The following is a 26,846-nucleotide window of genomic DNA, read 5'->3' on the forward strand; positions in this document are numbered from 1 at the left end:
TGTCGTAGAGGCAAGAGAGAGATTGGTGAGTTGGTCAAACATGGAGTCCCATGGGACACCCTCGCTCTTCAATGAAGCAGGGCCAATTATAACAACTTGGTTAAAGCTAAAAAGAAGGATTATGATCATGGCAGGAGCTGTTGGATGCTATTGGTGGAAAAGATAGCGCTGAGTTCTGTAGAAAATATTCACAGACCAGAAAGCATGGCAATGATCAGCTGGCCTGTTGTATCTCGGAGAACAAATGGTTTTATCATTTTTCCAAATTGTATGCCCCTCCGGAACTTACTGGTACTTTACTTCGGATGAGGTGCTCCCGAGCTTAAATTATCTTTTACTAGGAAAGCGTTGGAGTCACAAAAGTCAACTAAGGATCCCGGTCCTGATACGGGCATTTTTAAATAGATTAATAGGTAACATGACATTTGGGCACCCTTCTTCTACTGCATATTCAATGTAGCTATGGAATCAGACAAAACACCAGAATCCTGGACTAAGACCATAATTATTCCTCTGTATAAAAAGGGGGGTGGGTGGTGGGCAGGATCACGCTGGGAACTATAGGCCAATCTCACTCCTCGATGCTTCTGGCAAAATATTTGCCGGAGCATCGTTAGCACATTTGGAAGACTGGGCACGTGAACAAAATATCATTAGTCATCTTCAGGCTGAATTCCAACCAGACCTAAGCACAATAGATCAAGCATTCCAACTCCAGCTGTTGCTTTAAAAGTATGTCCATTAAAGGAAGATGCTTTTGTATGCTTTATTCATGGCCTTGAAATGCGCCTTTGACGTTGCCCCTGGGGCAAAGCTGTGGAAAGTCCTAATAGAGCTTAACATCCCCATGCAGCTCTTTTGTGGGATTCTCGGTCTATATAATGGCAACATGGCTAGAGTCGGGTGGGTGGAATCCAGCAGGGGCTCTAATGGCACCAATCCCCATTGTGCAAAGGGTGAGACAAGGATGCATTCTTGCAGCAACTTTATATCAACAAAATTATACTCAGACTCACCGACCTCCAATCTGAAGCACCCAAATTAGGGGCGGATAAAATCCCGCTTTTACTATTTGCGGATGATGCTTTGTTGCTTTCAACGGCACCCGCAGGTCTCTGCCAGCATTCAGAAGCATTTTTCATTAGTTTTGAGAAGATCAGGTCATTGGTCTTTCATAAGCCTGGGCAGAGGGGGCCCATCTACTTGATTACAATTGAAGGCCACAGCATAGAGCAGGTGGACTCCTTCGTGCGTTTAGGCTTTGGGTTTTCTGGTAATGGCAGTTGGTCTAGGCAGGTGGACCTGGGCTGTGCTATCCCTGGAGAGACAGAGCAGTGCTATCCTGAAGTTTAGTCAAGACCATGGCAAAGGCGCTTATCGCCCTGTCCCGCAGCTTTACAATCAACAGGCTAGAGCTCTGCTAGTTTTGGTGCTGAGTTATGGGGCTATTCATCTACATCTGGATTGGTTGCAATTGAGTCACTTTCTCAAAAAGGGGTGTGTCTTCCAGCGTCTACCCGTATATGATGTTGCGGCTGGAACTTCACCAGGGCCTCATATGTGACTTCATTGCCATCACTCCAGTTCGATATTGGTTGCGTCTATGGTCCTCACCCCATTTGAGCAAATCCAGAGAGGCCATGGAGGACGCTTTATCTCAGAGTGTAAGTTTGTGATTGAAATGGGGCTCTCGTGTGCATACTACACTGCAGGAGCTAGAACGTGTTGAGCTCCCATGTCTTTATTAGCCCAGAGATTTAATTATGTGCAGCAGGAAATTGTGAACTTAGCATGTACAAGGACCATTCCTTTAACGGATTATCGGTCCCTGAAGATGCATCATAGTTGTGAAGAGTACATAAACTGTGTGGCCTTTTATATCAAATTCCGATTTTGAATGCTACCACTCCCAAGATCGGTTGTTGGTGTAGCACATGAGCAACCATGATCTTTGTCCCTAATGCCATTTGTGCAGGGAACATCCAGTGCATTTTCTCTTGTTATGCCCGTTTTACAATCATTAGGACTCGTTTCCTTAAGCCCATGCTGAAATCATTTGCAGTTTAAAACCTCAGGGATGCGCTGGCCCTTTGATGTGGATTTACAAATAGGGTGGCAACCTTTATGGTGTCGCCCTATATTCATAGGGCTTGGGTTGTGAGTACCAAGGCTCTTACCTTATTAGGGCATACTGCAGAGGCGCATTCTGCTGGCAATTCCACGTAGGGGGGAGTAGGCCAAGTGGTTTGTTCCTGTTATGGTTCTATCCTTGTAGGGTTCATCCTATCGCTCGGGGAAAACGTTGGGTTAGTATTGCTTCGTGCAACACTTGTTCATTTATTATCCCTTTGGTTAATTGTCTCTGTGTATATTTTTAAGCACATTTTAAGTGAACAACTAATGGTCCGTTTTATGTGTTTATGAATTTGAGAAGTTCTCGTCCTTTTAGTGGTTTTAAAAACTGGGACTGATGTTGCTCAACTTGTGTTGATGCATTTCCTGTTTATCTTATGATTTGTATGCAAGCAGTGTTTTTATTTGTGTTCTATTGCTGCTGCTACTGCTTAGAATGTGGTGTTTTGCTTGATGTGCCTATTTTATTGTTTTTTTATGTGTGTCATTAATGTACCTTTATGGCTGTGGCCGAAATAAAGTTATTGATGATGAAATGGATGGATTGGGGGTAAACTGACTCGTAACATGGACACCTTTTGTTATTGCTAATGGTAACATTGACAAGTAAGTAGTCTCTAAAGTTGCAGTGTCTGTATCATATAAATACTGTGGTGCAACTGGTTGGTGGTTCTACAGTTTTCCACCGAGCGGGTTGGCTGGATTTGAGGTATGCCTCCACTTTCTCCTGCTAGTGCCTGTTCAGCACAGGACCTTGTTGAGACAAACTGCCATGTATGCCAGAAGGCCACTAGGAGTTCCTGGACTATCGGAAAGCCCCACAACATCCACCGGACAAACGGAGGACTCAGTCAATGGCAAGTTCAAACTGTGGTTTATTACAGACAAAACCAACAGGGATCAGCACAGGGACAGAAGAAATGCATGGACAGCTCAACTTCTCCTGTCTCGCAGGCCAGTTTTGTACCCTAATGATGTCAGTGTGACGTTACAACCTGGGTCCTTCTCCAGAAAATCTATCGGACCACTGGCTTGGCCGTCAGGAGCATAATAACCTATATGGTCGCATATATGTGTTATTCTTCTGGCTCTCCCATTTCATGTGGCTGGCCTGGTCCATCCCCAAGTCGCTATCTATAACAATGTTGCAGTGTGAGGGTCTTACCATTGGTTCTTGCCCGTTGCTACCCACCCCTAGGATACTAAACCTAGATTGGCTAGAGCGGACGTCCCCAGGCCTGGGATCTGCAAAAGGTTCTCAGCTCTTGGTATACCTTTTCAAGGTAGTAAGAATGAGTACGTGTCTGCATTCTAACTTGTGTGTACCACCTTAGGCTATTAGAGTGCTTGGCTTGTTTGCTCTGTGCAGCACCTGTCTCACATTGTAACAACTTTGTTGCGGTCCTCTGTCTGGTAGCATGAGATCGGCTCTTTCCCAGCGCCAATCACTGCCTATTGTCTGCGTCGGCCAGGTCACATGTTCAGAGACCATGATTTGGAGCTGTGCAACTCTGAATTTTGAGGAATTATTTGTATTTATTGCAGCTGGTGCTACTGTCGTTCAGGGAATGGATTTTCACCCGTATCTTGTGTCCTTGTCAGTGGGCCCTGGCCCACACCTTTTGCTCTCTTGTTCTGCTTGAATTCAGCTCAGCTCTTCATGAGAGGCCTGTGGCCTGCTGTAGTTTTCCTAAACCATAATGTGGCGTCTAGTGTTCGTGCTATTCTATATTCTGCATAGGTTAGTCACACTTGGTTCTATCAGGTCCTATAGGTGCTCCTACAGTTCCATAAGGTTATTCGCATGTGAGCATCTGCAAGCTTTGCTCAGGATCTCTTGCCTCTTGCAGTTTGTGTTGCTGCGTTTAGCTAATGATAAAAAATAATAAATCAAGGACAGTCTGTCCTCTTTCTATATAACTGTACGCTTGTGTTCTTCATGTATTCAAGTGTGTGTTTCTGTCCTGATTTGCGGATGACACGTGTGCTTCATGTCTAACTCTGTTGAGTCGTGGTGTCTCTAACGACATCAGCAACATGGCTCTTTGGTGCTTTAATCAATACTGTCAATTGAGGTGTCTTTAGTTGCAGCCTGCGGCTCCTCGTCCATTCTGGGGTAGATTTGTACCACGCCTGGCCTGTAAAGCTTGCTGAGGGTTTACCTCTCGACATATTTGTCAACCATAAGTCTGTTCTGAATTCGTCCGAAATAGAATGGGTGGTTGCAATGTTTTGTGATCTTCCTTTGTGTCGTGTATTTCAGAGGAGGGGGTAGTATTCCCCATCCCTCTTCAACCTTTTAACCATATTCAATGGAAGAAAACTGTGTGTTTCCTCCAGTTTTTCATCTGTGACAAGTGTTCCCAAAACCCAGCACAGAGCGATTAATTTTTCATTGGTTAATGCTGCAGCGGTAACTCTGCTTCCTCCGTATGTGCGGGCCCTCTGGGCCTGTGGTTAGCTGCAGGGGACACAGGCTCTGCATCAGGACACATTTAGACATCAAGGCACAATTTTCAAGTGTTTATTGGGAGTGATTGTGCTTCCATGAAATAGCCTCCCCTGCACCCGCCCCTCTCCCAACCCTTCGTTCTCTGATAAGCAAATTGAGCGAAGTCTCCTGCCGTCCCTGGACAGTTAAACTCATTACAGCCCATGCGTTCCTACCAGCAGGAAAGGGATGTTTTGTGGTTTTATTGAGAGAGAAAAAAAGACAAATATGTGTGCAGTGGAGGGTGTAGTGTACTGGGGTGATGGGGGTGGGGAGGCTCTCTGTTCAGGCCGCTACTTGCCATGCGCCTTCCCATAGCAATGGCACCAGTAATACAGGAAATAATTGGTGCCTGTTCTGTATTTGGTCCCTGCTGGGTCTGGTGCGTCTCTTGTTTGCTTCTCGACAAATGAAAGTCAATTTCTTTTTTTTAGCCTTGTTCTATAGATGAGATGGATGTGAAGAACCTGTTCCAAAGACGGAAGCTCATTGGTTCCTGCTTTGCAGCCTCATTTATTGACGGCCTGCAGGGAAGTGTGCACGGAGCTGCTTGTTGCGAGCATGGGACTTGCAGACTAGTAAAATTAAAAGAATGAGAAAAGGCCACAGTAGGCAAAATTTGAGGCCGGCTGGCATTTCATTCTTAGAGTGGTCTGATAGGGTCATTGCCAGCGTTGGTTCCGCTCCTGTGGGACCCGGTGAGCGAGATAACGAGGGACTCATGGGAGGAAAGGAGAGCGTGCCACTGTTGCACATGCGCGGACAGTGGGCTCAGACACAAGGGGCTGCTTTAGATATTCACTACAGGGGCAAAAATCCCCCTGCGCTGAATATGAGCCAGCAATAGGCTTCATCCATTTCTAGGTGGAAACAATGCATTTTAGAGCACATGTCACTGAAGACATGTGCAAAATCTAAAGAATGTGTACGTTGATTTCAACACATATCTCATCAACAGTCACCTAACCTGCTGTGCTACCTTGCCGCTTTCTGCGACTGTCCCTCAACTTCAAATGGAATTCAGCATTGCAGGTGGATCCCGGATACTGTTCAACGTTACTGCAAGAGCAAGTACAGTTCTTGTAGGTGGCTTCCTGACACTGCTCAAAGTCCTTGCATTTCAAAGTGCAGTTCATGTGCATGGCATTAAGGCCAATCGTGTTTTATCTGCTGCAGCAATGGCAATGCATGCAGTCTGATTGGCCAAGTACAGTCAGTCGGCAGTTGCAAAGAGTAAACCTATGAGAAATAGTAAACGCACCCCAAAAAATGCAACATGGCTCAATGCATATTCATCCCGCTGCTTTCTATAAGAAATATTTATTTAATGCTTGAAATCGGCGTGTTGGTTTGGGTTCTTTCTTTTTAATAAAATCTCATTATTCCTCTTTGGTCGACATTCTGTGGTGCATTGTTTCCCGCAGTTGTTGCTCTTGCTGGATCATTCCCAACAGGGGAAGTTCGGCGCTTTCTTCCTTCCCTGGGATGGCTGGAGAAGAGATCAGCCTGTTCTTGTGCCATGTACCAAGTTCACACTTTGGTGATGGGCGGAGCGTGCTGACGGGGCATCTGTGGCAAGGGGCCTCGCGAGAAATGGGCTCCGTGTTCTTGTAAGAAAGCATCTGACGCTGACGCGGGGTCTCCGGAGAAGAGCAGAGTGTTCCTGTAACTGGCGGGGTCTGGGGAGAAAGAGGCAGGGCCTCTGGAGGAAGGCAAACTGTTCTTCTAACAGAATCTCGCAATACTGGAGTGTGTGCCTTTGGAAACATGCAGTGTTCCTGTAAGTGTTGTGTGGTACAAAAGTAGGCTCCCTCGAGCAGGCTGAAGCATATATGTAACTTGACATATGTTTCATATAAAAGCAGGGTCTCTGGAGCAGGGCGAAGGGAGGGTATATGTAACTTGCCTTATATTGCGTATAGAAGCAGTCTCTGGGTCAGAGTGAAGTGTTGTGTCTTAACATATTTCATATAAAAGCAGGGCACTGAAGCATGGCGAATTGTGTATGTAATTTGTAGTATATTCCACATACAAGCAGGACAATGTCTCTATGCAACTTGCAGTATGTTACATTATAGAAGCAGGTACTTTAAAGCAGAGTGAAGTGTCTATGAAACTTGCCATATTTCGATCTATACCTATAAAAGTGAAAATGTGTGGGTGGCTGGGTTTGTGGCAAAGCGTTATTCCTTATACAATTCCACACCGTTTCACAAATCTGCATCAAATTTTGCATAGTTGCCTGTTAGGACCCTCCGGACAATGCTGGCTACATGACCTGTGTACACCCACCCCTTTCTTCGGATTTCAGCACAAGTCCAAATTAGTTTGTGGCTTGGCAAAGCGTTATTCCTTATACAATTCCACACTGTTTCACCAATCTGCACCAAATTTAGCATAGGACACTCCGGGCATGACTGACTACATGCTGTCAAGGGTTTTGACCCATGTTGAATCCTTAGACTGGGTAGATGTGGGGATGAGCTGTCGCCGCCCACATTCACGCCAGAATCCAGGAGAACTGCGCAGTTGGCACAGGACCACTCCAAAGATACAACCTTCTTGTGGGGGGTTAGACATCACCACTCTACTGTAAGGATGACAACAAAACAATGTTAAGCAAGGGTCCTATACTATCAAGCAAAAGACCACTCTATTGAAATGCAGTAATTCAAGACAGATCCCAAAAATGGATGCAATACCGGTACTCACCACTATCAGAAAGCCAGTGTTTTAAAACCACCAGACTTTTGTGTAAAACTGAACAGAGGAACCCAAACCAGGCCGAGGAAAGACTTGCTAAGAGGTGGACACAATGTAAAACTATATTCTGAAATGACTTGAAGGAAGTCATTATTTAATGTATATGTAAAAATTGTAAGTTTGATTTAAACTGGGAACTAAAGTGACATTTAGCTGAATTCTCCCTGACAACTACCCCCGACAGGAGAAACCTGCTCAGCCACTGTTCCCAGGCCTAGCTGCATCCTGCTTCCCCACCAAAAGGAGTTGACACCTCTCAGATTGGATTAAGGGAGGGGCACCTGCAGGAGGTTGAACAAAGCCTTGTCCTGGACTCAGGCAAATGTTATATTGGGGGGGCCGTAAAGTGGCTTCCTCTTGGGAGAAGTGGGAGGAGAAGTGCCTCTGGGAGCCACCCGAGCTGGAGGCGGGGGCAGACAGAAGCTTCCCCCATGTGCTTTGGAACCTAAACCACACCCATCTGGGCCAAACCACACCCATCTGGGCCAGAGCATAATTTAAAAAAAAAGATGGATAATTCATAGTAGGGACTTGTCAGAATTATATAAGTAATATCATTATTCTTGTGATTTTTCTGTGCACGTTTTAAGAGGTGTTAGGACCCTGTGGTGTATGCTGGGGGGTTGCTAGCGGAAAATAGGGTGTTACTCCAAATGTCTGCATGTTAAAAATGTGACACTTCATCAATTAATGTCCATACTCCTTGCGCACATGTGTGTAATTTTTGGTAAATGTCTGATATTGGTAAACCAGTCAAAAAGCGCAAAATGTTGTCATTTTTGAATGCAAGCCCCCAGGAAGATCAGAGGCGGACAAACATGGACCATAAGGAATATATAATGTGTACATGTAATTTCAACAAATTGTGTATCTGGGAAATATGTATTTGAATCAAATATAGATTTGTTGGCAAATTGACCAGGGGAGGATCCTCTGACCCATAAACAGACCTCATCATGATGACAGTCCATTCCCTTCCCCCAATCATGGGAGAGGGGAGAATTGGGCGGATGACAAGTAGAGAGGGGCAGGCTCAGTTATGCCACGCACACACCCACTTCCAAAACACATAAAGAGACTGCTGGGACAGGGAGAGCCATTCACTTTCCACTTTCATGCGGGACGCTTTGCCGGGAGACTCCAGACTTCAAATCCATCAATCTCCAGAGACCAGAGATCCAGAGAGACCAAACCGGTGCTTGACAGACCCAGAGAGCAGAGCTGACCCAGATAGCCGGGACTTCAGAACCACCCACCGGAAGTCCCGTCCAACCTGACCGGACCTTCACGGCTTATTTCAAAAATATAGTGCGAGTACTCACTGTGCAAAACCAATCTCTTAGTTAAAATAATCTAATCCAAACTATTTTAACCTAAGTAGAACTGCCTCCTAGAAATCCTGTCATCTGTCATTCTAAAGCTGCAAGCTGTCACCTGTCATTTTGAGTTTACTTTAAATCCGAAAATCTACCTTTATTAAATCATCTGTATCTCTTGAACCGTTTGGGCTAGGAACGAAATTTAAAGCTGTGATTCTAGGCTTTCCAACAAACCTACTCCCTATACTTTTTCCGCAATCGCGATTTACGCACTCGCGAAATTTACCGCGATTTGCAATTTAGCTCAATTTCTCCACTTGTCAAAATAGCAGCTCCATTCTTTCCTTTGTTAAAATCCATTTGCAACCTGGTAATAACTCATAGAGCATTGCTAAAGTGAGCCTGAACTAATACCAACAAGGATCTCCCATTCACCCTGAATCTCTAGAGGGAATTAAAATTAGTTAGCACATTTTCCCATCCATTGCCTGTTGTCTAAGCTTGCTGGGGGGGGAATCCGAATTCCGTATTGTATTTGATTGTATTCCTGAAGACTGTGTGTGTTACTTCCATCTCCTTGCATTGCATATAGGGGGGGGGTGAATTGCCACCAGGGGAAAAGTGAACATATTATCTCTTGTGAAACCATATCAGTTTATTTTCTGTACTGCATTTATTCCACCTTGCATTTCCTTGAAACCATAAAGCATTCCAGCTACATCATCCTCTATACTACTTCTAAGTAACCAAATCAGTTTACCAGTATAACATTATCCATTGTTGATCACTGTCATATTTTAAGTATGATATCCAATATTAATTTATTATAAAAGTGTGATAGAAATATATTGTTATATTTCTCAAATAAACCTTTTAAATTTGCAAAACAGACCTACTTCTTGGCTTAGTGGGGTCAGGGGGATTCTAAGAGAGGGGTGTTATATAAGGGTTGTCATCCAGAGTACATGAACTGGACCTAAAAATATATCAATAAGGGTTTCCCTCAGCATCCCAGACTAGGCATTGACTTAGCTGTAGTGTTGAAGTGAAGCCACTTAACAATGCCATCTGGACACCCCACCACTTTCCCTGGATTTCAGGACCTTCACACATGAGACGGTTGCTCAAAATCGGCAAAACATCAATGTGGTTATAGAAGGACCAGCCTCACATGAGGAACAAAACTTGAAAACCACATTTCAAGGCCATAGGATGCGCAGTCTCTGAGATATTTACACTGCAATGGACCGCATTGAACTACACCACGCCAGGGTGAGGCAGCAGGGGAGAGAACACAGAAGGTCCCAGTATGCAGCATCACACCAACACTCGCCTACCCCCAACTCTTGATCCGGGGTATGTCAGCCAGTCACACACGCCCATTCTCAGTGCTGTTTAATTCAGGGTGCAAAGGACATCAAGCGATAAGTGAATCGGAACAGCGACCTACACAATGATTGATGTTCAACAATTGGAGAGTGTTATCGTGTCTGTCTACAGAACCCGTTCGGAGAATGGGTACTTTTGCTAGTTGCATATAAAAGCTGAGTCTCTGGAGCAGGGTGGGGTGTGTATGTAACTTGCAGCATATTGAATACAAAGGCAGGGTGAGGTTTGTATGGAATTTACAGTTTAAAGAGCTCTCAAGTTTCCTGTGACCATGCATGAGAAGGTAATCTGGTCCTGTTTCTCCCGCCTGCACTCTTTAGTTATAGGAGTTGCAGTTCTTTTTTTCTCTTTTGAAAATTCATGTTAACTACAAGCCCCAGAATTTCAAGCAAAAATGGAACTGGATGGCCTTCTCATGGGTGGTGTGAGGAATCTGAGGGCATCCTTGCATCTACTCCCCTTCGATCTTCCTATCAGGTGGCCAAGGAAAAGCCATCGCTTTTGGATTCTGAAGTTGGGAGTTGATACGCAAGGGAGAATCACCTAGGTGGAGGGACCTGTGGGAGTGGGGAGAGTATGGATGGCTTCAGATGCGACATGGTATCCTCCTTTCCTGTATGGAAATGAGTCCCACCCTCCCTGTGCCTTTGTAGGATATTGTACGTCTTTATCCCTTCCACATACACCCACTGTCCCAAAATCATATGCCTTTAAGACTGGGACAAGGAAGAGGCAACTAGGAGTGATGCACATTTCTAGTCGGTTTCCCCACTGTGGTACTGAGACAAGGACGAGGACTATGGAGGGTCAGGCATGTCCAGTTAATTGGTCCAATTGTGGTCAGGCAAAGTACTCACTCCTGCAACCCATGGAAAGGCCACAGGTGCTTAAAAGGAGAGCGCAGCAGCGTGGAAGGGGAACCTGCCTGGTGAGAAGGTCAGAGCTGCGAGGAGCAGGCTGGAGAGGGGCCGGTGGAGAGTACGTCGTGCATTGCAGATGGATGAGAGAGGCACTATGACCCAAACGGCCATAAGAAGGTCGGAGCTCCTGCAGTCCTGCTGGAGCTGGGGAACACAGAAGACTCTGAAGTGCTGTGGGCCGCTGCCAGAAAGTTCACAGATGGTGAGCGCTGCTCTCTGGAACTCCTGCCGCATACCCGGGAATGAAGTGGAAGCCAGAGAACAGAAGGAAGATGCCCGGAGGAGCATACCCGCCCCAGTGAGTACGAGATGGGGAACACTCGTATCGGGGCACTCCAGGGGCGGGAATTGGACATTTATTGTTCGTGATCGAACTGAAACTTCTAAGAATAGGGGTTGGAACCCAAATGAGACAACATTGATTCTTGAACAAATTGCCAAGTATTTTGTGAAATACAACAACATATATTGAATACCAAGCTAAAGAGAAGATATGGAAATAATGTGAAATTACAGCACAAGTGGAAAGCGAATGAGGTGCTGTTGTGAAAGTAGTGAAAACCGCCAAGAAGCATTGATGAACAAAGTCAAAGCCCGTAATGAATCATTATAAACCAAGTGGATTCTTATGAATTAAGGGAAAATCCAGTGTGAAAGACAAGTTGCTGAACTTGAATGGAGAATGTGAAAGAGGTGGGGGAAGAGGATACACACCACAGAAGAAAGTGAATACAGGTTGCTGCAAAGCCAAAAGACTACCAATATACAGGTTGTGGTAAAGTCTAAAATACTGCTCAGGTGGATATTACAGCAAACATTGATCGCTGTCACAGGTTCAAAGAGAGGTAGCCTGTGTTTGACAAAGGCTTGATAGTATCTAGGCCAAACGAGGAGAATGATAAAGAAAATGTGGCATTAAGTGGTGACATATATTTCAGGTTGACAGGGAAGATGCACATGTTAATAACCAAGTATCATGGTCATCGGTTACGTGACTTGTGATGTGTAAACCTTGCGGTTCAACAACTGTGCCTAGACTGAGTCACTCGCTCTCATATTTTGAAATGAGCCAAGGGAAAACCAAGAGCATCACAAAGTGCCAAGGGTTATCGGTTGCATGACCTGTAATAGGTGGACTGTGTGGTCTGACAACAGGGCCAGGACAGAGTAGTCTGACTTGGGAAAGAGCCAATATATTACATCACACAGACTTGTGTGTGGGATTAAGTACTGCAGTGAAAGAAGTCATCTGTCTGGGCTATAAAAGAACCTAAAGAGTTATAAAGTGAAACAAAGTATTATTGAAAGTCAGTCAAGAGATTGGTACTGTGCCAAGCTTGGGGAAAGGAATCCTAAGATATCGTGGAACTGTGTCAAACTTGGGGAAAGGAACCTTGAGACTCCTGGAATTGTGTTGAACTTGGGGAAGGGAACACTAGATATCTTGGAATTGTCTTGCACGTGGGGAAGGGAACCCCAAGCCTTTTTGTGGATTTATCTGAACTTGGGGAAGGGAAAGTTGAAAACAAGCCCGAGTTGGAAGTAGCTCAGAGCTTTATTTTTTAACACTGTTTCTTTTGGTCCAGACATCCCTAAACATTGTATATCTTTAGTTGTGAGGGCAAGTATAGATTTTGGACACAGACCGACTTAAATTGAGCTTACTAACACAGATTTTCCTTAGTTTCTTTAAGTTAGGGAAATCCCACCTTAGCATAGGGCAAGTTAGGCCTTACTCCATCCTGACATTAAAAATAAAGTCCTTTTGTTAAGAAAAGTGAATCTGTTGTCTGTGTCTTGATTCATGACGCCTTCACAGCTGGCCGTGGGCAACTTGTGAGCCCTCTGTATATTTCATATAGAAGCAAGTTCTCTGGAGTAGGGCGAAGCGTGCATGTAACTTGCAGATATGATCAGAGCAAACTGTTTATGCATCTTACTGTATATTGCATATGAGAGCATGGTCTCTGGAGCAGTGATAAGTGTGTATGTAACTTGCAGTGTATTGCATATAGAAGCAGAGTCTCTGGAAAAGGGCTGAGTGTTCCTTCACCCCCGCCCCCTTGTAGTACAGAAGCAGGCTATGTGGAGCCAGACTACATGCTCATGTAACTTACAGTATTTTGTACTATGAAGTGTTTTTTTGGTGCAAGGCTGTGTTCCTTCCCTTGCTGTACAGAATTACAGTCACTGGTACAAAATCAAGGGCCTCTGGACAAGAGTGGAGTGTCCCTCTAATTTACACTGGTTAATGATTTAGAAGCAGGGTCTCAAGCTCCGGCCCGAATGTTGGTTCAGTCATCTTGTGGTACGGAAGCAGGGTATATGGACAAGGACTAAGTTTTCCGGTTACATACATTATGTTTTGATGTAGCAGCATGATAACTGGAGGAGAGCTGACTGTTCATTAAATTGCCTCATGTTAGAGAGGGATCTAGGGGAAGTCTGAGTGTTCTGCAACATAGAGTACCTTTTGACATAGAAGCAGGATTTTTGGAAAATGGACGGTGTTGCCGAGTAATATCTAGTGATACAAAAGAAGGGCTTGTCGGTTAGGGCCTGGTGTTTTTTCAGACATATTGTAGTACAAAGACAGGGTCTCTGGGGAAATAGTGTTCCTTCAGTTAGGTTGTGTTAAAGATGCAGGGACCCTGGTCAAGGGCTGGCTGTTTCTGTAATGTAGAAGAAGGGTTTATGTGTTAGGACTGAGGGTTCCTGTTGCTTGCATTATGTTTTGATATAGCAGAATGGTAAGAGGAGCAGCGCTGACTGTTCCTTAAGTTGCCTTATGGTGAAAAGGGATCATGGGGAAGTCCGAGTGTTCTGCAACGTGTACTGTACCTTGTCATATAGAAACAAGGTCTCTGGGAAAGGGGCAGTGTTCCTGAGTCATATCTAGTGATACAGAAGCGGGATTGTAGGTTAGGGCCCAGTGTTCTTTCAGACTTCTTGTGGTACAAAGATGGGGTCCCTGGGGAAATCCTCAGTGTTCCTTCAGTTATCTTGTGTTACAGATGCAGGGTCTCTGGTCAATGGCTGACTGTTCATGTGATGGCAAATGAGGGTTTGTGGGTTGCGGCTGAGGTTTCCTGTAACTTGTCATGTGTTTATGGATGCAGTGAAATAGCCATGCAAAGACTTCAGTAATACATTTTTCTACAGCGACTTGTTTCGTTCCCATTTCTCGCATCGTGGATGTGTGGTCTGTAGGTGACAGCTTTTGTAAGCAGAGAAGCATACATCGTGGAGTGAACTTCTGTTATTTTTTTTGTAAGTTTGTGAAATATGAGTGATTAGCTGGTGCTTGCGATGTAAATGGTAATTTTCCTATTAGTGCTCCCTGATGCAGCCTGGAGAGCCCTAGAGGCCTGAGAAGTGTAAGCAGTCATTGAGCATTGCCAGCAGCAGGGGTTTGAGTGGTTCACTGGGTGTCCAATGTGGCCTGGGACAGCTGTAGTTTTAAAAAAACATCTTCCCCGTTTCCTTCTCTCGATACAGGTTTGATGGTGAACTTGCCCAGGCTAATGAGGAGGTGCAGCGGGAGAAGATCCAGAGGGAGAAACTGAGCAGAGAGAAGGACATGCTTACAGCCGAGGTCTTCAGTCTGAGGCAGCAGCTGGAGGTGAGGAAGGGCCTCAACTGAACACACTTCTGTTGCAGTGGATACTGGATTTTGGCTGCCAGTCGGGCCAAAATGAAAAGATAATTTTGGACTGTGTGTTGAGGCCACATACTGTCCTGCTGAAATGTACATAAGCAGCAGAACCTGAAAATAGGGGGTTCAATATATGCAAAGAGAGAGGCTCCTCATGCACAAACCAGTGTATAGGCATGTTAAAATAGACTTGACACCAATCCTGAGGCATTTGCTCACTTCAAGCTATCAGCGAGTGGATCTATGTGCAAAACATGTCTGCCGTGGACTCTGGAGCATTCCTCGGTATTTGGGTGGGTGGGTTCACTTGGGGCAGGGAACCGTGCCGAAGAGGTTTCCAAGACACTTAAAATGGGGGGTATCCGGGGCGGAGGCCAGAGATCCTAGGCGTTAAGGTCTGCTGAATGTGTCTTAACCTCCTGTCAATCTAGGATCAGTCCTAGAGCACAAATGCAGCTCTCTGCGGCTTGCACACTGCAAATGAGGCTCCACAGGTAGCTCATTCACTAGGAGAGTTGGCTAGTCAGAGGCATTGTTTTAAATGTTACCATTTATCAGAGCCTGTTAACATTAAATGCTGCTTAATACTTGAAATCTGCAAAAAACGAGGGGAAGGAGGTAGTGTGTTTGCCAGAGGGTTCTGGCAAGGTGGCCGAAATGTTCAAACTGTCTGCACACATCTCATAGTAAGGCCGCCTGTATTATCTCCACTGAAAGTGTTCTGTGATTGTGGGCATGGAGGAGCTCAGAAATGCATACATCTAGGTGGGTGCCCCTAATACTTGTATAATTCTAGTGTTCGTCTGCCACTTGTAGTCCAGAGGCCTTTGGAGCAATGACTAGAGGGGCTTTAAAAATCTACAGGACAGTTAAACACACCATCCCACACAGGCATTTACAGAGCCCTGTGTGGCCTACCTATACTGCCTGCTTGATAGATTGTGTTTTGGCTCTGGCAAGGTGGAGGCCCTGTGATATGTTGTAGTATTGGCGTTGCCTTTGTCATTCCCTCATTCTCCAGCATGGGGTCTTTCATGGATTCACATGCCCATGAATATTCCCCATCGTCAGCTGGAAATCCTTGGTAAAATTAAAGCAGTTTAGCTTTAAGCTAAAAACTGCTTGTCCCTTCTATAGCCTATCAGTGTTACTTTGGGTCATACTGCCCCAGCCAATGACACTCGCCCAAACACCACCCCCAGTGGCCATCTTCAGATTTTTACAGCACGTTTCTCCTGTTGGTTGTCCTCATGTTTGGCTCCTCGATATCCGACAACTTTTTGCATTTTTTTGGCCTATTTGTCCAAGAATTCCTCTCAAATCTTCATCTTCTTCGTCTTCCATCATGTTCTGACTACCGGCAGTGAGGACCCGTTGTCGGTGGAGATCCTCAGTCCATCGTTGGATCTCCAACTCGTGGCGCCAAAGGCCCAGGTTTGGACCTTTACTTAACTCCATGGTGGATGCCACAAAGAAAAGTCTCTTCAGGGCCTGCGAGAACTGTGGCCTGAAGAATATCTTCATCGAAGATCGGCACCTCAGGTGCATCTATTGCCTACATCCCAACAACGATGCAGACGGATGTTAAATTTGTCATGTCTTCTCCTCCAAGACACGGAAGGACCACCATTGGAGTTTAGTGGCGTGGATCGAGGAATGGAAGACCTCTAAGGCAGCCTCTGGGCATAGTCGTGCCCCTTTTAGGGCCGGCATGTCCAAAGAGCGTGCTCCCTCTGACAAACAGAGGTCGAGGTCCTTTGAGGATGCTTCCCTGGTGAACATCCAAAAGATAGCAAAATCATCCCACGCTCCTGCAGCTTCTTTGTCCACCGTCGCCGCAGCTGCAGGACTTAGTTCGGAGAGTGGACGGTCGCCATCACCGGCCTTGTCGACTGCTAGCCTACCGGCATGTGGGCCAGTTCCATCCGGGAGTACATCGCTAAAGCCATTGGCTAAACACAAAGCCTTGTCTAAAGGCAAGTTGTCCAAGGACCCGTCAGCGGCTCCACCATTATCGACCCCGTTGTCAACATGAGCCTCGTCGACAACCTCATCCATCAGGACTGTTGCCCCGTCGACTAGTACCTCGTTGTCGACCTCTTCTACGAAGAATGGTCTTTCATCCACACCTTCATTTACTCCAAGGGGCTCATCACTGACTATCACTGTTGCCACTACGACGGTTACCACGCCCAGGGTTTCCTTGCCACCTACATCTCCATCGGTGGCTGTTCCGACGGCAGTCCCGTCGACGACTGCACCTTTTTCTGCTCCACAGACCCCAGTCATTGCCTCTTTAACCAAAGGTTAGAATTCGGCGAGGGACATGCCTCCAGCTAAGGATTTCCTACCTAGGCCCACCAAGGCTGTGCCACTTTTCACCCTGGCCCCTCTGGGATCCCCAAGGAGGTCTCCAGCACACTACACCAATTTAGAGGAGGATCAGCCAGAAGGTTTTTACTCTGACCAAGAGAGTGGTCAAGGGGAGCCTGACCTCATTTTGTCAATGCCTCGGCAAGGAGCGCCATCTCATCAGCCTTCTCTGCCTTTTAGCCCTTTTGCCCTGGGCCCAGCTCCAGCCGCTGCCCCTGCACCTATGCCAAGGGACATGTCTTTGGACATTTTAACCACCTTGCACACACTGGTAGCTGAAATCCAGTAGCGCATGCCCGCTGCTCCCGTTCTTGAACCAACAAGGAGTCCTCAGAGGCTTCCTCTGGCACAACCAATACCGCCTCATCCAGCTCCTGTTACCCCTTGGCCATTGTGGTGGAAGAAGTAGCTCAGACGGACACTGGCACTGATACGGATACTACAGGTATGCATGGCACGGGTGACTTTGATGGTTACGTTCCTGTGGATGGGGAACCTTCCAGCGTCTATGTGCCCTCCATGGCTTCTTTGCCAGACGAGATTGGGTCCTTCCACTCCATGATCTCTAGGGCTGCAAAACTGTTCAACCTAGTTCCAGAGGAAAAGAAAAAGGAAGGTTTCCTTTTCCAAAGACTGGCGTCCTCCAGGAAGACCATTGTTTCATTGCCCTGTTGGATGACATTTGGGAGGATGGCCTGTTGGTCATGAAGGCCCCAAATACCACACCTGCGAAAATGGACTGCTTAGAAGAAAATGACAGTGTTCTGGACTCAGCCCATAAGTGCATCGGGTCCCAACCCTCACCGGAATCGGTGGTCTCATCGGCCGCTAGGAAGAGGTTCTCCAACCTGTCTTTCTCGTATATAGTTCCTCCTGACAAAGAGGGTAAAAAACTGGATGCAGAAGGGAAGCGCATCATCAAAACAGCAGCATCGAGATCAAGGCCACCAATGCGCTTGCCATTCTCTCGAGGTACAAGCGGGAGTTGTGGTATAAGTTGAGTCCCGTCCTCGACTCTCTCCCAGATGATAAGAAAGCCGAGGCCTTGGCTCCGTTTCAGGAAGGGGAGGTGGCCTCTGACTAAGCGATCACCGTCGCCCTCGACATTGCAGATTCCGACTTACGCCAAATGCGCAATGATGTGACTCTCTGCTACCTGGCTAAAAGCCACCAACTTCTGCATGGATGTGCAGACAAAGATACTCATTATGCTGTTTGATGGCAACAACCTCTTTGGAAAGGCAGTTGACGAGACTCTGCAGGCCATGAAGACTGACATTGAGACTATGTGTTCTTTGGTCACTCTCCAGCAGAGGAGGCAATCATTTTGTTCCCCTAAAGGGAGGTTCTCTGGGTCGTCCAAAGGTTTTACCACCTCATACCGTCTGCCCTCCCGCTTTCCCACCCAGGCGTTTTATAGGGGATGCTTCCAAACCGATGGGAGTGGCAGCCAGCGCCATTGTCGCCCCCCCGCCAAGACGCAGAAGCAGGCCTGAACCAGCCCAGAACCCTAGTCCCCACTTCTGCACCCCAGTGGGAGGCCGGTTATAACAATTTGATGACCGGTGCCGAAATATCGACACAGACAAATGGGCGCTCAATGTCCTGCAACAGGGGCACACCCTAGAATTTCAGGACACATGCCCTCACATTCCTCCTGTTCCTTGACAAGAACTGCACGTGGCACAGCTGCTAAAGGAGGTTCAAGCAATGATAAGCAAAGGGGTGAAAGAGCCAGCCCCTCATCACCTCCGGCTCTGGAGTGTACTCCAATACTTTCTGTTAAGGAAGAAACCAGGAGGGTGGTGATACATTCTAGACTTGTGACGCCTCAACGAGTTCCTCAAATCCCAAATATTCAGGATGGTCACGTTGCAGCACATGCTCGACCAACTGGACAAAGGAGATTTCCAGGCGATCCTCAACTTTGAGGATGCTTACTTCCACATCCCCATTCATTGCAAACACCGGCAGATTCTGCGTTTGGTCATTCAAGGTGCCATTACCAGTTCAAGGCCCTGCCCATCGGCCTGAAATCGTCCCCAAGGGTGTTCACCAAATGCTTGGTTCTGGTGGCAGCGGATCTGCACCGCAAAGGAATCCACGTCTATCCTTACCTGGAAGATTGACTCATCAGGTCCTGCTCTCACGTGCTGGCAATCCAGCAGACAGCAGAGACTATCCAGATGCGGACTACGTTGGGATTGTCAATAAACTATTAGAAGTCCTGCATCATGCCATCTCAGAACGCACTATTCCTGGGTGCTCGCCTCAACACACTCTAGTGTCTAGCGACTCGCTCAGAAGAGAGGGTGAAGGCCATCCTGGGAAAGGTCCAGCGGTTATCGACAGCCTCCATTGCAACAGTCCGGTCCATCAGGTCCTTGCTAGGGATGATGTCCTCCTACATCCATCTGGTTCCCTTATGTAGACTGCAGATGAGACACCTTGAAGAGTTTCTGGATGCTTGATGAGAGCAAGTCACATGGACCGACAAGATCATCCTCAGTCAGGCATTCCATCAGGTCCTGGAATGGTGATCAGTTTGCCTGCATCTCTCGCAGGACGCTCCCTTTCAGAGTACTGTATATCAGGCGACAGTCACAACTGATGCCTCCCAAGAGGGTTGGGGGTGCACACAGGACATTCTCAAGCCAGAGGGCCAGGGACGTCATTTGGGGGTCGCCAGAGGTCGCAAGAGCGACAGCTGGTGATTGGCCAGCGACCCCTGTCAAGCTCTTGCGACCTCTGGCCGTTGACCAATCAGAGGAGGAGGAGGAGGAGGAGGAGGAGGAGGAGGAGGGGGCATGGCCACAGTGTGCTGGGACGCTTGTGTTGTCCTCCATTTTGATTTCCATTTGATAATTGCACGTGCGAAACGCGTGCGTCGCTCGCTGGTGCTGCTCCAGTTTGTGTCCACCCCACTGACTTCGAGGTGAGTCAGTCTCAAGCCCCCTGCGGCCCGTTCCCGCCGCCCTCTGAGGGCTCCGGTGGCCCGGGCTCTCTCCCCGGCGCAGCCTCGTAAGTCCCTCGCTGCCTGGTCCCGCTCCCCCCAGAAGCCCCCCACGGGACGTGCCCGCTCTCCCCCACAACCCCGGAAGTCTCTTGCGATTTGGTCCCGATCGCCCCCGAAGACACCGTCAGCCAGATCCCGGTCACCCCCACCTGCCCGCAAGGTCCCCGCTGCAAGATCCCAATCCCCCCCTCCGCCCGTAAGCTCCCTGCGCCTCGATTCCCAGGCCCCTTCTGCCCACTCGCTGTCACCTCCTCAGATCTGGAAAGCCCCTGCCGCCCAGTTACCCTAGCCGGCAAAGCTCCCCCAACTCGCTCTCCTTCACCATCGTCGGGCCGAAAGGCCCCTGCCGCCCCGCGGTCAACAGCCCCTCCAAAGGGCTCTTCGCTGCTGGATCTGGGGACACAGCGAGATCGCTGGCACAACTTCCAGAAGCAGCAGAAACTGAGCCCTGAAGCAGCCGCCAAGCTCCTGCTGGACTCCTAGTGAGTATGGGAGGGAGTAGAGGACTGCACCTGCTGACTTGTCCCACCTCTGTTTAACTTAGTGGCCTCTACCAGCCGAACAGTTCTGCCATACCCATACTACTTGCTTGTAATTGCTATTTGCTCAACATTCATATGTTCCCAGCCCAGAGCACTAGTTTTTCGCCTTTGGCGAAAGTGATACTTTGCGTCCCCAGGTACAATTAGTTAACATCCCCTATCGAGCATGACACCTGATCAATCACTTGTGTTGATGGGGTAGCTCACCTTTAGCCATGGGTGCTTATGGCTGGAAGTCCAGCCTAACCTCTTAACCTACACTGGATACTTGCTGCGAAATAATGAATAGTGGGCCATGTGCCTTCCTTGTTGACATGCCAAAGTTTGCTCCCTGGGTCGGACACCTTTTACTTGGACGTGCCCATTTGTCTTGGGTTTTCGTTTGAGCTCCCACAATTTCTCAATGTAAAGCTTGATTTTTCCCTAAACGTTTCACTTGACGCCATCACTGCTCGGGTCGATTTCTGAGGCTCCAGCATTTCGCGTGTACATTGTTATTGGCTTTGCTTGTTACTTCCAAACTTACTGTTCATTCTCCCCTTTGCCCCCCTTCTCATTGACTCCATGCTGGCTTTCCTAGGTGTCTTCTGTTCACCATAAATTCTGATGTTCTTTCACTTGAACCGGTTAGTATACGTGCTTCCTTCATCTTTTGGTCCCATTTGTATGGGTGTTTATATTGCAACATGGATCGCAGGGACCGAGCTACTGTGTTTACCATCCTGGTGCGCATAATTTGCCCTGTTCCACTATTAGTTGTGTGCTGCGAGGCCGCCTTCGGCTGCCTGTTCAAGTCTGGTTAACGTGCTGCTGCACTCGGTGTTTTATTTACGATGGATTTTTTTTTTGTTTAATAGCATGACCATTAAGAGAGAACGAGGAGGGGGGACGGTAAATAAGGGGTTTGTATTTACACTTGACCTCGCGCCTTATCTCGCTATTTCCACCTCCTCCGTGCTGTCTTTAGTACCGGAAACCCCCGGGGGGGTGCTTTAATCACTGGCTTCCACCGGTTAGTTCTGCCTGCTCAGGCCCGAAGCTCTATGGCTCGGGAATGCTGGCTTATGGCGTGCTTCCTATGGAGAATTAGTTGTACGGTGAGCATAGTTTGACCACAGAAAGACCACAGAAGTGGTCTTTCGAGCAAATGTGAAACCCCAAAAGTGTTTCAGTAAAGGAATCTGTAGGTCGATTGTGTTTTGACATAATCTGCTCATTCATGTGGACAGTCCAGAAGGGGGCAGACCATCGATTTTGGAGTCCCCTTTGAACACCATAAATTGCCAGTATCATACTGTTATTCTGGAGTTGCTTGAAGCTGCAAAGGATTATCCAAAACAGCCACCAAACCCACTTGTGGACTAGTGACTGCTAAGGGGCATATGTCCTCTTTAAACCCAGCAACCAGAAATATGAAGTCGTGTAAAATGATATAGTCTATGCGAGATCTTTCGTAGATATAAAGCTGTTTTTGCAGTGCAGTACACATGCTTGAGGAATCCTGAGGCACAACTGGAGACCGCTGATTTAGGCAGCTAGGGGATACAATGTGGCAAGGCTTCTACGGTTGTCTTTAAAGTGATGCTATATACTCTCCGGTGTCTTCTATGGCACCTACACTGGAAGGTGTAACACTTCCTCATCACCCATTAGGGGTGTCTTTTGTCCCTTCCCACACACAGACGCACTATTCAGCGCCGTTCTAAACCACAAAGCAGTGACCCTTTCCTAGCCTTTAATATATTTCCTATGTCAATATATTTACCTGCAGAACCAAGACTATTACAAGAACACGAAGACCAGTATGCTGTGCGGGTGAAGGCATAGGTTAGGTAACACTAGCTACTCTGCAATCGGGTTCCCTCCAAGAGCTCTGTTTGAGCGGATGTGTCTCAAGTTGAACCAAAACAATGCCATCTACTTCCACAAGAAGCACAGTTGCTAAGATAAAGGCCACGGGAGAGCAAAAAGCACACAGTGGGGCATGTTTCTTCGTTCCCTGCCTGTTGTGCACCACAAATTGTGTGTTCATGTGCATTGCTGGATGACCAATCGCCTCCCAACAAAGGTCAACGGCAATACAAACATCTAGGCGGGAACTACATCATTCACCACACATCGCGCCGATTTGAACGCAGCCTAGCCGTTGCAAGGGGTGCGTTATAAACAGGGCAGACCCCTCCCCCGCCAGCATCCTCTGGTTACCAAACAAAGGAGAGGGCTCTCGTCAACAGAGCTTCCCCTGTTTACTTTCAAGACAAAGAGGGTTGAAGGCAGCTTGCTTGTTAAAAATAAGTGAATAGGACAGGATATTGTAACCATTTTTTTTCTTAGTGCACTGAGGGATAATGCTTTGAGGCCACTTCCTGTGATGCCATGGTGGGGGACATAGTCAAATGACATCACTTCCGGTGGGGTGTGGTCAAATGACATCACTTCCGGTGGGGTGTGGTCAAATGACATCACTTCCTGTGATGTCACTCTTGAGGGCATGGCACTGTGATGTCACTTCCGCTACCCCTGGCATTTTGGTGAAATGACGTCCCTGCAGAGGGCACTGGCTACTGGAAGAGAAGGAGTTGCACATCAACGTCCTGGACTACGGGCAGTCTTCTGGGTCCTGAAGTCTTTTCAGCCTCAACTCTGGGGGAAGGTGGTGCAGGGTCTTCATGGCTAACATCACCACTGTGTTTTACATCAGGAAGCGGGGCGGACACGCTCCACCACTCTCTCCATGGAGGCACAGAATCTGTGGCATTGGGCCGTTGCTCAATGCAAGTTTCTCGTCCTATTTCACCTGGCAGGTGTCCAGAACACCATTGCTGACTCTCTCAGGACAGAGCTGCGGTCTTGCCATGAATGGGAGCTTCAGCAAGCGCAAATGTCTTGTCTCTTCAATGAGAGGGGTCTCCCTCAAATCGACCTCTTTGCAACAGCTACCAACACCAAAATGTCAAAGGTTTGCCTGCAGGTATCCTCCACCAAGGAGTCTGGGGACGCCTTCTCTGTCCCTTGAGAGGGACTCTTCCTGTATGCTACCCCACCGATTACACTGTCACTAAGAGTGATCAACACACTCGGACATTGCCAGTGCAAGATGATCCTCATTGCACTGGCGTGGCCCAGGCAGATCTGCATCTATCTCCATCTATCTTCAGAGGAGGAGGGTCAATCCTGCTCCACCACCCAGCCTCTCTGAGCCTCACGGTATGGATCCTGCAGCCCTAGAACCTGGACACTACTCGCTGCCTTTGGAATGCAAGGAAATTCTAACCAATGCCAGGGCGTCCTCTACACTTGCTTGCTACAGACACAAATGGAAAATGTCTCTGCTGTGCGTCACAGCGCTGCAGCTTCTCGGATACCTACTCTCGCTGGCCCCACTCACTTTTGCCCTTCCCCCTCCCTCCCCTGCACTTGCGCAATCTCAATGTCGGTTTATAGTGATAATTTTGAAAACAATAATGTCGAAAGTCATTTTTTCGAGAAAAACAAATGTCGAAAAAAAAATCACATTTTTTTTTCCAATACGTTTTTTAAAAATTTTTTTTTGTTTTACCCATTTTTTTTGTACTCCCGCACCCCAAAATAAATATATAATTTAAAAAAACGGAATTCGACATTTTTTTTCTACATTTTTTTTTCTACATTTTTGTCATTCGACATTTTTTTTTCTCGAAATTACGACTGACCACCCTCAATGTCACCTGGCCTAGTAAGATCGTTGTCCGTCTTCCCTCTATTCCCCTCCCTTGAAACACTTGTGTATAGGCACGTTATAAATGCCATATAATATATCAAGGCTGGCCTTGCCCAGGCATCTATCACAGTCTTCCCGGCTCCAGGCAAGCTCTCCCTGTGGTCAAACACAGGCTCGTTAAGAAGCTCCTCAAGGACCTCTTTGGAACATTCCCTCCGGTGAAGGCCCCTACCCCGGCGTGTTTACTGGTACTGTTTAAACTGATGGGTCCACCATTTGAACCAATGCATCAAGCCTCTTTGAGGTTTCTGTCATAGAAGACTGCCTTCCTGGTGGCGATCACCTCAGCCAGGCGGGTTGGGGAACTGCAGGCTCTCTCTTGAAAATGGCCCCTATTGTCATTCTACCCGGCTAAGGTGGTTCGGTGAACTCATCCTTCTTTTGTGCCAAAGGTACCATCGGACTTTCTTCTAAACGTACCTCTGATTCTGCCAGATTTCTTTGCAAATCATTAGCCAGCGGAGTGGTTATTGCATTCGATGGACGTTGCCTGTGTCCTGAAGTTCTATGTTGCACGCATGAACTACTTTCGAAAGACTTCTCAAATTTTGGACCTGTGGGACATGGGAAGGCCCCCTCTAAGGCTTCCATAGCCAGATGACTCTCTGGCTGTATCATGCATTGCTATTGTCTGGCCAAAAGACCGTTTCCAGGCCGGCCAGGAGCCTGTTCCACAAGAGCCTTCGCAGTGACTACAACGTTTGTCTCTGGTGTTCCCCTGCTCGACATCTGCAGGGCTTCTACATGGAGGTCTGTCTACCCACACCTTCAGAAGATTCTACTGCATCGACAGGGATTCCAGGGAGGAGGCCCGGGTGGGACAAGCAGTGCTGCACGACCTGTTTGTTTGAGGTGAGTCTGTTTCAGGGCTAAGTGTATTGTTTCTGTGAGCCTTGTCACCTCCCGTGGTTATGTATATGTACTCTTGTGTAATCATATTCATGAGCATGTGAATCCATGCAAGACCCCATGCTGGAGAAGAAACAAGTTACTTAACTGTAACTCTTGTTCACGAGTATGGGTCTTGCATGGATTCACATGCAAACCCTCCCTTCTTCCCCTCTGGCTTTTCTTGGTTCATACTGCCAGTTTACGTATGTGACCAAATCTGAAGATGGCCCCCAGGGGTGGAGCTTAGGAGGATGAGTGTCTTTGGCAGTATCACTCAAAGAGACACTGATAGGCAACATGAGCTACAAGTATTTTGTAGCTTAAAGCAAAACTGATTTAATTTTACAGAGGATTCCCAGCCTGACGGAATATTCATGAGCATGTGAATCCACGCAAGACCCATGTTAGAGAGCGAGAGTTACAGGTAAGTAACTTGTTCCTTATTTATTCCCGGGTCATGGATGTTGGGGACAGCTGAGGTGGCAATAGGAAAAGTGGTGTGGTGCAGGATGAGTGGAGTATTGCGGTCTGAAATGCACAGCCATGTCTCGAAAGCACTGGGAGGCAACGATGGCCCACGCACCCATCTTGGCAGCATAGTCTAGACATTAAGCAATTGAGGGAGCAGATAGTTAACAATAAACCAAGGCTACCCCTGAATACTGTGCAGCGGCCACCTCCGAGTCAGGCACACTGCTTAATTGGCAATGTGAAGCAGAACCTGTCACCTCGAGCTGATTACTTGCCACCAGTATTGAGGATTTTGCCTCTTTCAATAATGGGTGAAGTCATTCCTTAACCTTCTGGCAATGTGCGATACTCCCGAGAGAGGAGCTTAAGCAAGAGATTCCACATGGGAGGGAATGTATATGCCATATCTCAAAAGTAACGTAATATAACGCTGTATTTTATAGCACAGCTTGTGACATTTTGATGGCCTCTTAGAGCTAAGGCTAAGGCCAAGGGTAGGGGAACTAACAACTGGAATAAAAAGTCGAATTTTGGGCGGTCTTCCATGCCATTAGAAAGAACAAAAAGGAAAATCCCAGCTGCGGGGGCAGCACAAGGGCACCCTGCACAGGGACAAAGGAAAGGAGATGGAAAACATACAAGCACACAGTTCTTTTTTTTTCCGAACTGAAGCCACCTAGAGTACATCAAAGCTCTCTTCCCTCTCAATCCCACTAACTAACCCCACAACCCCTTCCTTATCGGATCCATCTGGAAATCATGAAAATGGCAGCAGTGCGCTGTCTAAATCACAATAACATAACAGCAGTAGGCAGCTCAGACATCAACAGCAGAAAAGTCAGATTTGGAGAACTGATTTTCCTTTTTAACAAATCAGTAAATAAGTTCATAAGGGGAGAATGCTGAAATAGAAAAGGGAAGTCATGTACACCTCTGACTAAAATCAAATAGGGTAACGGCACCCTGAAATGTCTACATGGGTCTCTTATGAATGAGCGTCCTTTAAGAATAATCATGTCAATAATAAATTAAACCAAGTTTAGTCTAGTTATATACAGATGTGTGGTATATAAATAGTGATGGGGGGGAGGGGCAGTGTTCAGATGTTGTTTTGTTCCAATTC

At 47.2% G+C, this 26,846-nt stretch overlaps 1 protein-coding gene across 14 annotated transcripts in view; it reads left to right on the forward strand.

The window, feature by feature from the left end:
• The window catches only part of MYO18A (myosin XVIIIA), a 1,313,149-nt gene that overhangs the window by 1,003,611 nt on the left and 282,692 nt on the right, over positions 1–26,846 (forward strand). For all 14 annotated transcript variants that reach the window (XM_069615286.1, XM_069615296.1, XM_069615289.1 and 11 more), the window contains one exon: positions 14,514–14,637. In XM_069615286.1, coding sequence (XP_069471387.1) covers positions 14,514–14,637 — 124 coding nt within the window. The remainder of the gene's footprint in view (positions 1–14,513; positions 14,638–26,846) is intronic.

Source organism: Ambystoma mexicanum, chromosome 9 (assembly GCF_040938575.1).
Source record: "Ambystoma mexicanum isolate Mex_15411 chromosome 9, UKY_AmexF1_1, whole genome shotgun sequence".
In the NCBI taxonomy this organism is placed as follows: Eukaryota; Metazoa; Chordata; class Amphibia; order Caudata; family Ambystomatidae; genus Ambystoma; species Ambystoma mexicanum.